At 44.6% G+C, this 12,290-nt stretch overlaps 1 protein-coding gene across 1 annotated transcript in view; it reads left to right on the top strand.

Moving 5' to 3' along the window:
* DSCAML1 (DS cell adhesion molecule like 1) overlaps positions 1-12,290 on the top strand; it is a 391,456-nt gene that overhangs the window by 211,061 nt on the left and 168,105 nt on the right. Inside the window, exon 5 of the mRNA XM_053691135.1 lies at positions 7,565-7,843. Coding sequence (XP_053547110.1) covers positions 7,565-7,843 — 279 coding nt within the window. The remainder of the gene's footprint in view (positions 1-7,564; positions 7,844-12,290) is intronic.

Here is a 12,290-nt window from a genome sequence, read left to right as displayed (position 1 = left end):
GAAATCAAAGATTTTAACTACCTGCCGAGCTCTTCATTCCATTCCTCGGCCGTCAGTGGCTCGGTGTATGGAGGTAATCGGACTAATGGTAGCGGCAATGGACATAGTTCCGTTTGCTTGCGTGCATCTCAGACCACTGCAACTATGCATGCTCAAACAGTGGAATGGGGATTATGCAAATGTATCTCCTCAGATAAATCTGGATCAAGAGACCAGAGACTATATTCTTTGGTGGTTGTCACAGGATCATCGTCCCAGGGAATGTGTTTCCGCAGGCCAGCATGGGTCATAGTGATGAGGGACGCCAGCCTATTGGGCTGGGGTGCAGTCTGGAATTCCCTGAAAGCACAGGGAGTGTGGACTCAGGAGGAGGCTCTCCTCCCGATAAATATTCTAGAACTGAGAGCGATATTCAACGCGTTTCAGGCGTGGCCTCAGCTGGCTTCGGCCAGATTCATAAGATTCCAGTCGGACAATATCACGACTGTAGCATATATCAATCATCAGGGGGGAACAAAGAGTTCTCTAGCAATGATAGAGGTTACCAAAATAATTTGATGGGCAGAGACTCACTCTTGCCATCTATCAGCAATTTATATCCCAGGAGTGGAGAACTGGGAAGCGGATTTTCTAAGTCGTCAGACTTTTCATCCGGGGGAGTGGGAACTCCATCCGGAGGTGTTTGCACAATTGATTCATCAATGGGGCACACCAGAATTGGATCTGATGGCGTCTCGTCAGAACTCCAAAACTTCCTTGTTACGGGTCCAGATCAAGGGATCCTCAAGCAGTACTGATAGATGCTCTAGCAGTATCTTGGTCGTTCAACCTGGCTTATGTGTTTCCACCATTTCCTCTCCTCCCTCGTCTGATTGCCAGATTCAAACAGGAGAGAGCTTCAGTGATTTTGATAGCACCTGCGTGGCCACCATGGACACTACCTCTCAGACGTGACCTTCTCATTCAAGGTCCGTTCCAGCATCCAAATCTAGTTTCTCTGCGGCTGACTGCCTGGAGATTGAACGCTTGATTTTATCCAAGCGAGGATTCTCTGAGTCGGTCATAGATACCTTGATTCAGGCTCGAAAGCCTGTCACTAGAAAGATTTATCATAAGATATGGCGTAAATATCTTTATTGGTGTGAATCCAAAGTCTACTCATGGAGTAAGATCAGGATTCCTAGGATTTTGTCCTTTCTCCAAGAAGGATTGGAGAAGGGGTTATCAGCTAGTTCCCTAAAGGGACAGATATCTGCTTTGTCAATTTTACTGCACAAGCGTCTGGCAGATGTTCCAGACGTTCAGTCGTTTTGTCAGGCTTTAGTTAGAATCAAGCCTGTGTTTAAACCTGTTGCTCCGCCATGGAGTTTGAATTTAGTTCTTAAAGTTCTTCAAGGGGTTCCGTTTGAACCTATGCATTCCATAGATATTAAGCTTCTATCTTGGAAGGTTCTGTTTTTAGTTGCTATCTCTTCGGCTCGAAGAGTTTCTGAACTATCTGCATTGCAATGCGGCTCGCCTTATCTTGTTTTTCATTCTGATAAGGTGGTTTTGCGCACCAAACCTTTATTTCTTCCTAAGGCTGTTACTAATAAGAATATTAATCAGGAAATTGTTGTTCCTTCCCTCTGTCCTAATCCTTCCTCTAAGAAGGAGCGTCTGTTGCACAACTTGAACGTGGTTCATGCTTTGAAGTTTTACTTGCAAGAGACCAAAGATTTCTGTCAAACATCTTCTCTGTTTGTTGTCTATTCTGGAAAGAGTAGAGGTCAAAAAGCTACGGCTACCTCTCTTTCTTTTTGGCTGAAAAGCATCATCCGTTTGGCATACGAGACTGCTGGACAGCAGCCTCCTGAAAGAATTACAGCTCACTCTACTAGAGCGGTGGCTTCCACATGGGCTTTTAAAAATGATGCTTCTGTTGAACAGATTTGTAAGGCTGCGACTTGGTCTTCACTTCATACCTTTTCCAAATTTTACACATTTGATACTTTTGCTTCTTCAGAGGCTATTTTTGGGAGAAAAGTTCTTCAAGCAGTGGTGCCTTCTATTTAGGCATCTGTCTTGTCCCTCCCATTCATCCGTGTCCTATAGCTTTGGTATTGTATCCCACAAGTAAAGGATGAATCCGTGGACTCGTCGTACCTTATAGAAGAAAAGTAAATTTATGCTTACCTGATAAATTAATATCTTCTATGGTACGACGAGTCCACGGCCCGCCCTGTCATTTTAAGACAGATTATATTTTTTGATTTAAACTTCAGTCACCTCTGCACCTTTTAGTTTCTCCTTTTTCTTCCTGTACCTTCGGTCGAATGACTGGGGGATGGAGTTAAGGGAGGAGCTATATAGACAGCTCTGCTATGGTGCTCTTTGCCACTTCCTGTTAGCAGGAGGATAATATCCCACAAGTAAAGGATGAATCCGTGGACTCGTCGTACCATAGAAGAAATTAATTTATCAGGTAAGCATAAATTTACTTTTTTTATTAATAATGATAACATAGAAGACAGGGTCACAGTGTGGCGCCTTTTTATCTTTACAGAATCAAGGGTTAGTATTCCTGGAAGAGGGATTATTGAACAGGGAGGGTTTATACATGATATTGTTTATTGTGTCATTTCTGCTTTATGTGTGAGATGAGGCTCTGGTAATGTGTGGAACTTTCAGGTTACTTGCAGGAATTTTGGGCGGCCATTTTTGGCGCATTTTTCCCTAGTGCAGGGGCGGTCCTGCCAGGCATTCCATGTGACTGGGTGTGGCTATCTATCCTCTCTGTTGATCTGTGGCGCAGGAGACGTAGCGGTTTCTGTAGTCCGGGTCCTAGGAGGTGGTGAGTGCCCTGGCCATTGGCATGTATAAAGGTGCCTTTTTTATAAATAAAGTTAGTCGACCAAAACGCGCAAGCAATAAAGGACTCCGACGCGTTGGAGGGCTCACCTTCCTTAACAAAGTCTCATTCCTGTGTTTATTGTGAGGAGGTTCTGGTAGACCAGCCTGATCAACTATATTTCACATGCCTTGATAAAGTTACAACATCTAAATGTAAATGGATGTCTAGTACTACTGAGCCGTCCACCTCTGAGGGTTCTTAGTCCCGGGAGGTGCGTTCCTACATTCATCTCCGATTGCACATGCAGCACCCCGGGGTCCAACCGTTACTCCTTCGGGAGAGATTTGTTGGCCGTCAGACTTTGCGGACCAACTGGAATCGGCGGTTTTGAAAGTGATCCATGCCTTACCATGTTCTGATAAGCGCAAGCGTAGGGTTTATCATAGCAGCCCGGCCCAGGGTTTGTCGATAGCTGATCCAGAGGCTCTATACGGTGACGAGGCCCACTCCGACTCTTCGGAGGAGGCCCCTTCTAGGTCGGAGTCCGTGTTATCTAAACCTCCGGCGGCGGAGAAGCCTGGTTATAGGTTTAGGATGGAGAATCTGCGCTTTCTGCTACAGCAGGTACTTGCTACTCTGGAGGTTCCGGAACCTAAGATACCGGAGGAACCTGTGATTCCTAAGCTTGACAAGGTATACGAGGAGAGGGTAGTGCCTCAGTCTTTCCCGGTTCCCGTTAAAATGGCAAGTATTATTAAGAATGAATGGGAGTGATTAGGGTCGTCCTTTTCCCCTTCTTCTTTTTTTAAAAACCTGCTCCCCATTCCGGACCCTCAGCTTGAGCTGTGGGGGACCATTCCCAAGGTGGATGGGGCCATATCTATGTTAGCGAAGCGGACAACTATTCCCCTCGAGGATAGTTCGTTGTTTAAAGAGCCCATGGATAAAAAGCTGGAAAACATGTTGAGAAAGATGTTTCAGCACACAGTGTTTGTTTCTCAGCCAGCAGTGGCCGTTGCGGCGGTCGCTGGAGCTGCGACATATTGGTGTGAATCCCTGTGTGAAATTGTCGAGGGGGAGACATCCATCAACGAGATACAGGAGAAGATTAAGGCGCTGAAGGTCGCCAATTCTTTCATCTGTGTTGCCAATATGCAAATTATTCGCCTCAATGCTAAGGTGTCAGGTTTTTCTGTTTTAGTGCGCATGGCTCTGTGGCTACAATCTTGGTCTGCGAACATGACCTCTAAAGCGAGGCTGTTGTCCCTGCCTTTTCAAGGAAAGATCCTGTTCGGTCCAGGGTTGGATTCTATTATATCCATGGTTTTGGGAGGCAAGGGAGCTTTGCTACCGTAGGATAAGAAGGCTAAGCATAAGGGATCTACTTTTCTTCCCTTTCATGCGGACTAGGCCCAGCACCAGCAAACCTCAGCGAAAGCGGACCAGTCCAAGGGATCTTGGAAGCCGGCTCAATCTTGGAATAAGTCCAAGAAGAGCAAAAAGCTCGCTGAGATGAAATCGGCATGAAAGGGGCGGCCCCCGACTGGTCTCCGGATCACGTAGGGGACAGCTTATCTCTATTCTCAGACGCATGATTGCAGGATGTTCAGAACCCTTGGGTGCTAGAAGTTGTCTCCCAGGGTTACAGGATAGGGTTCAGATCCCATCCGCCCGAGGGCAGATCCTCCCTTTAAACCTGTCTTCAAGACCGGAGAAGAGAGAGGCCTTTCTAGAGTGTGTGAGAGATCTTGCCTCTCTCTGTGTTATCGTACAAGTACCCCTAGCCAAAAGGAGTCTAGGGTACTATTCCAACCTTTTTGTTGTTCCAAAGAAGGAGGGCACGTTCTGCCTGATTCTGGATTTAAAGTGTTTAAAAAAGTTTGAGTGTTCCATCGTTCAAAATGGAAACAATCAGATCTATTCTGCCCCTAGTTCAAGAGGGACAGTTCATGACGACTATAGACTTGAAGGATGCTTACCTTCATGTGCCAATCCACAGGGACCACTTCAGGTTCCTAAGATATGCATTTCTGGACCAACACTTCCAGTCTGTGGCCCTTCCTTTTGGTCTGGCGACGGCCCCGAGAGTCTTCACGAAGGTTCTGGTGGCACTGCTTGCAGTGGCCAGATCCACAGGCATTGCGGTGGCGCCTTACCTGGACAACATCCTGGTTCAGGCGCCGCCGCTCAGCCTCGCAGAGGATCATTTGAGGGCCCTTCTTCTTCTGCTCCAATCTCACGGTTGGAAGATAAACTCAGGAAAGAGTTCCCTGGTTCCCAGCAACAGGGTGGAGTTCCTGGGCACGATAATGGACTCTATGTCCATGAAGATATTTCTCACGGATCAGGGGCACAGGAAGCTTGCGTCCACCTGTCTTGCCCTTCAGTCCTCCTCAAGCCCATCGGTGGCTCAGTGTATGGAGGTGATAGGTCTCATGGTGTCAAGCATAGATGTCATCCCATTCGCCAGGTTCCACTTTTAGATCTCTTCAATTGTGCATGTTGAGACAGTGGAACGGAGATCATTCAGATTTATCACAGCTGATATCCCTGGATGCTCGGACTCGGAACTCCCTCTCTTGGTGGATTCGTCCGGAGCAACTGTCCATGGGGACATCCTTCTTGAGACGATCCTGGGAGATTGTGACCATGGACGCCAGTCTGTCAGAATGGGGAGCTGTTTGGGGTGCCAGGATGCCACAAGGAAAGTGGTCCAGGGAGGAGTCTCTCCTTCCGATCAACACCCTAGAACTACAAGCAATCTACAATGCTCTGAAGGCTTGGCCTTCTCTGGGGTCGGTCATTTTCATCAGATTCCGGACTGACATCATTACCTCGGTGGCTTACATCAACCATCAGGGGGTACGAGGAACTCCTTAGCGATGAGGGAGGTGTCTCGGATTCTGGAATGGGGGGAGTCCCACAATTGCTTGCTCTCAGCGATTCACATTCCGTCTGTGGACAACTGGGAAGCGGACTTTCTCAGTAGACAGTCCTTTCATCCGGGGGAATGGTCTCTTCACCCCGAAGTGTTTGCAGAGATTTGTAACAGGTGGAGAACGCCGGAGATAGATCTCCAGACTCAATTGCAAACTACCTCGATATGGGTCGAGGTCCAGGGATCTCCAGGCAGAGCTGTTAGATGCCTTAGTGGTTCCTTGGGGATTCAGCCTAGCTTAGTCTTAGCCAAGAGAGGCTTTTCTGAAAGTGTGATTGGTACTCTAATTTAGGCAAGGAAGCCAGTCACTCGTCGCATCTACCATAAGGTGTGGAGGACTTACTTGTCCTGGTGTGAGAAACATGGATATCCTTGGCATAAGGTGAATGTATCCAGGATTCTGTCCTTTCTCCAGGATGGCTTGGAGAAGGGTCTTGCTGCTAGTTCCTTAAAGGTACAGATTTCGGCATTATCAGTCTTGTTGCATAGGAGACTCGCTGAGCTCCCTGACATACAATCTGTCTTTAGGCAGTCGGCTCCACCTTGGAGCTTAAACGTAGTCCTTAAGGTGTTGCAGAGGGTTCCGTTTGAACCTATGCATTCCATAGACATTAAGGTTCTGTCCTGGAAGGTTCTCTTCCTGTTGGCTATTGCATCGGCACGCAGAGTATCTGAGCTAGCTGCCTTGCAATGTGACCCTCCTTATCTGGTGTTTCATGCGGATAAGGCTGTACTGCGCACTGGGTTGGGGTTTCTCCCCAAGGTGGTGTCTAACTGTAACATCAATCAGGAAATAATTGTTCCTTCTTTGTGTCCTAACCCTTCTTCTTCAAAGGAGAGGTTACTTCATAACCTGGATGTGGTTCGGGCCTTGAAGTTTTATCTTCAGGCTTCCAAGGATTTCAGACAGTCTACATCTCATTTTGTGGTGTAATCTGGGAAGCGCAAGGGGCAAAGAGCCTCTGTTACTTCTTTGTCGTTTTGTTTGAGGAGTATGATTCGCTTGGCTTATGAGACGGCGGAACATAAGCCTCCTCAGAGGATCACGGCTCATTCAACTAGAGCTGTGGCTTCGTCTTGGGGCTTCAAGAATGAGGCCTCTATGGAGCAAATTTGTAAGGCGGCTACCTGGTCCTCCTTACACACTTTTACAAAGTTTTACAAGTTTGACGTTTTTGCTTCTGCGGAAGCTGTTTTTGGGAGAAAGGTTTTGCAGGCTGTGGTGCCCTCTGATTAGGGTCTGCCTTTTTACCCTCCCGGTTTCATTCAGTGTCCTCTAGAGCCTGGGTATATGTTGCCAACAGTAATGAATGAAGCTGTGGGCTCTCCTCCCCTTTAGATGGAAAACATAAATTATGCTTTCCTGATAATTTCATTTCTATCGAGGGGAGGAGTCCACGGCTCCTGCCCATATTTCCGATGGGCGGACCTAAATTTAATACTCTTTTGGCACCATTTATACCCTGATATTTCTCCTACTGTTCCTGATTCCCTCGGCAGAATGACTGGGGGATAAGGAAAGTGGGGGAGATATTTAAGCCTTTGGCTGGGGTGTCTTTTTCTCCTCCTGGTGGCCAGGTTCTTAATTCCCAACAGTAATGAATGAAACTGTGGACTCTCCGCCCCTCAATGGAAATTAAATTATGAGGTAAGCATAATTTATGTTTGCTTATCCTTACTTATAGTGTTTACTTTTTCTCTTGCTATTTGTATTTTTTTTTTCTCTCGTCTCACTTTTTTTCTGTATCTGTTTGTCTCATTCTTTCTTTCGTTACTTTCTCACTTCACCCCAGATCCTGCAGAATCTGTCCCCATACTCCTTGATGGATTCCAGTCCCAGGAGGTGCTTGTTGGTCACAGCGTGGAGCTACCTTGCATCGCCTCTGGATACCCCAATTTAGCATCACGTTGGATTAAGGATGGCCGCCCAGTGCCATCTGATAGCCGCTGGAGCAAGCGAAGTACAGGGCTGAGTATGACTGACCTGCGCCTGGAGGACAGTGGCACATACATCTGCGAAGTCACTAACAGTTTTGGTTCAGCCGAGGTCACTGGTACACTAACTGTAATTGGTAAGAGCACCAGTTATGCATTGTTGAGTACTAGAGGACACCAGTGTTTGCAACAGTGTATTACATTGTAACATTGTACATTGCAAACACCGCTGTCACATAGCACACATGATACACACAGGTTCCAAAGACTACCTACTTATACTCTTTAATTTTGTTCCTTTAATGCTAAGGACAGCCTTAAACACATTCCAAGCATTGGTACATGTAGCATTTCATGCTCTTTACTGATCCTTGGCAAGATCAAGACAAGTTCTAAAGGAACCAGTCTACCTCCATAATCCCTAAAACAGATCTTTATTACATTTCACCTGTAACTTTAGATCTCTGTGAAAATTCATTGAATTTTATTAGGTGTGATTTTAGAGATCAACATAAATAGTTTTGGTGAAATTCATGATTCTTTTAGGATTCCAAATGTTGAAGTGAATGCCTAATGGTGAGATAGTTAAGGGTTCTTCAAACAATGGTGCGCAACCCATTACTGGGTCACAACACCATGTTTACTTGATCACGATGAGATACATGAGAGTGTGTATGGTTTGTACGTGTTGTATGAAACTGTGCATTGTCTGTTATATAAGTGTGTGTGTTGTATGAGAATGTGTGTGGTCTGTGTGCTTTAGGAGAGTGGTGTGTTTTTACCTTTTACAACTTTTAAGTTTGGCTACAATCAGGCATAAAGTATGCACACATTTTAGTCACTTTGCCAAAAATGTCAGCCATCTTTATACTTGTTTATTACTTCAGAAATTTTCAGACCAAGCATAAAAATTGGGTCGCAAAAATATGTGGTATCATTGCTCTGGGTCTTGGGAAACAAAGTTTAAAGAATCCTGAGATAGATCATAAAGCAAATTTTCAGGTTTGGGATTCGCAAGGAATGGTGTACCCTAAAAGCTCAGTTTTTTAAACATATAGATAGACAGACAGATATCAATTAATTGATATTAAGCCTAGGATTGTATGGTATGTGTAAATGGAATATTCTGTTTGAATGTTTGAGAAGTTGCTTGCGGTGAAAGGCTGAATATATATTAGTGTTTGTGTGTGTGTATATATATATATATATATATATATATATATATATATATATATATATATATATATACACTGCTCAAAAAAATAAAGGGAACACTTAAACAACACAATGTATCTCCAAGTCAATCACACTTGGAGGCAACACTGAGTGACAATCAATTTCACATGCTGTTGTGCAAATGGGATAGACAACAGGTGGAAATTATAGGCAATTAGCAAGACACCCCCAATAAAGGAGTGGTTCTGCAGGTGGTGACCACAGACCACTTCTCAGTTCCTATGCTTTCTGGCTGATGTTATGGTCACTTTTGAATGCTGGTGGTGCTTGCACTCTAGTGGTAGTATGAGACGGAGTCTACAACCCACACAAGTGGCTCAGGTAGTGCAGCTCATCCAGGATGGCACATCAGTGCGAGCTGTGGCAAGAAGGATTGCTGTGTCTGTCAGCGTAGTGTCCAGAGCATGGAGGCGCTACCAGGAGACAGGCCAGTACATCAGGAGACGTGGAGGAGGCCGTAGGAGGGCAACAACCCAGCAGCAGGACCGCTACCTCCGCCTTTGTGCAAGGAGGAACAGGAGGAGCACTGCCAGAGCCCTGCAAAATGACCTCCAGCAGGCCACAAATGTGCATGTGTCTGCTCAAACGGTCAGAAACAGACTCCATGAGGGTGGTATGAGGACCCAACGTCAACAGGTGGGGGTTGTGCTTACAGTCCAACACCGTGCAGGACGTTTGACATTTGCCAGAGAACACCAAGATTGGCAAATTCGCCACTGGCGCCCTGTGCTCTTCACAGATGAAAGCAGGGGCACACTGAGCACATTTGACAGACGTGACAGTCTGGAGACGCCGTGGAGAACGTTCTGCTGCCTGCAACATCCTCCAGCATGGCCAGTTTGGCAGTGGGTCAGTAATGGTATGGGGTGGCATTTCTTTGAGGGGCCGAACAGCCCTCCATGTGCTCGCCAGAGGTAGCCTGACTGCCATTAGGTATCAAGATGAGATCCTCAGACCCCTTGTGAGACCATATGCTGGTGCGGTTGGCCCTGGGTTCCTCCTAATGCAAGACAATGCTAGACCTCATGTGGCTGGAGTGTGTCAGCAGTTCCTTCAAGATGAAGGCATTGATGCTATGGACTGGCCCTCCCGTTCCCCAGACCTGAATCCAATTGAGCACATCTGGGACATCATGTCTCGCTCCATCCACCAACTTCACTTTGCACCACAGACTGTCCAGGAGTTGGTGGATGCTTTAGTCCAGGTCTGGGAGGAGATCCCTCAGGAGACCATCCGCCACCTCATCAAGAGCATGCACAGGCGTTATAGGGAGGTCATACAGGCACGTGGAGGCCACACACACTACTGAGCCTCATTTTGACTTGTTTTAAGGACATTACATCAAAGTTGGATCTGCCTGTAGTGTGTTTTTCCACTTTAATTTTGAGTGTGACTCCAAATCCAGACCTCCATGGGTTGAAAATTTTGATTTCCATTTTTTAATTTTTGTGTGATTTTGTTGTCAGCACATTCAACTATGTAAAGAACAAAGTATTTAATTAGAATATTTTATTCATTCAGATCTAGGATGTGTTATTTTAGTGTTCCCTTTATTTTTTTGAGCAGTGTATATATATATATATATATATATATATATATATATATATATATATATATATATATATATATGTGTGTGTGTGTTTGTTAGAACTGAGTTTAGTGTAATAGAAGAATGAGAATGTAGTAATAAAGGAGTATAGTTTCAGATATGGTTGCTAGATGACACCCCTCATACCCTTTTAATAGAATAAAACAACTGAGTGTGGCTTATTGAGTTGAGGGAGGTTTTGGCTAAATATTCATAGTTTTTGGTGTTAGTGAGGTGGTAGTGGGCCTATGTGAAAGTAGAAAATTGAAACAATGTGCTTGTATTTAAAGAGAATGCATGTTAGTGGAGATGAATGGTTTTGTTTGAGGACATTTTGGAAGAAACACTACAGGGTTAACCTGTACTGCATGAAGTCTGCTTGAGTGTGTGTACAACAAGTAGAAGAGAACTTATGGAAGTAACGTGTTTGTTTAAAAAGCCTTGAATGCTGTGCTGTTATATTGTATGATGACATTGTCTGGTTAGCAGTTAAGACTGATATTTGATCTCAGACATTTTAGAAAGACATAGGCCCCTATTTATCAAAGTCTGGAGGACCTGATCCAACAGTGCGGATCAGGTCCGCCAGACCTCGCTGAATACGGAGAGCAATACGCTATCCGTATTCAGCATTGCACCAGCAGCTCACAAGAGCTGCTGGTGCAACGCCGCTCCCTGCAGACTCAGCAGGGGGGTGTCAATCAACCCTTTCAGAGCTTGATAGATAGGCCCCAGAGTGTTGCTTTATATATAGTGCATGCTGATCTCTCTAGGTTTTGTAATAATGAGAAATCCTCTAGATTGACCATATTAGGAACAGTCTCTCCAATGTTTCTCAATCATATCTTATTTTATGCAACCTATTTTCTACAAACAGAAAGAAGAGTGCCAGTTGTACAGAGTAGTGTATGAGTAGAGGAGACACTGTAGAACTTGTTCTTGTCTAGTGATTCTATAGCACTTGTGGTATATTGACTTTAAAGAAATTAGGTTGGATGAGCTTTTGGGCTGAGATATGGTTTTCAAAAGACGAATCAGAGGTAAGTGAAACGAGAGACATGAAAACAAAAGATGAATGGAATGGTAACCACAGTGCATTTCGGTAGCAGCCTCTTTGCCTTTCCTGTTTTTTAAGTAGCCTATTTACTAAGGTTTACAGACCTAGGGCCAATGTTGTTAAGGTGACATTCTCTAATTAATTATGTCATTATTTAATTTACATGTATTTTTCATTAAACTATCTATTTAAATTAGATACATTGGCTTCTAAAGCAAGGATTTAAACATTCTATCTTAAACTGGAAAATATTTTATTGAAACTGTTTTGTTGTTTTTTTCTCTTAAAGTTGGCAACAAGCTTGACTCTAAATTTATAGGTAGCGATAAGAAGAGGTTTCACAAAGAAATAGAACAAGCTGTAAATAACAGTTACAGTAACCGAAGGGGATATTAGGAAAGTTATATAGAGAAATATGATAGGTTAATAATGAGAGCTTATGAGGAACAATTTGAGGAGTTAGAAGGTGCTAGTCATATAAAAGTGCTGGACAATCTTGGAAATACATTTGGTGGGGTCTTTAAAAGATTTTAGATTAGGCTTTACGGCCCTGCTGGTCCTATCAGGCATCAGATGAGACCCCATTGCTTTCAGCCCCTGTGAGTTATATGTCCATATATGACCCCACATCAAACCCATGGATTTGATGTTCTGTCAAATATACAGTATATGCTCACACCAGACTTTTGATTGGGTTAATGGC

The sequence above is a fragment of the Bombina bombina genome, chromosome 8, assembly GCF_027579735.1.
Source record: "Bombina bombina isolate aBomBom1 chromosome 8, aBomBom1.pri, whole genome shotgun sequence".
NCBI lineage: Eukaryota > Metazoa > Chordata > Amphibia > Anura > Bombinatoridae > Bombina > Bombina bombina.
Note: the sequence above shows the minus strand (reverse complement) of the source record. Positions and strands in the feature narration are given on the sequence as shown.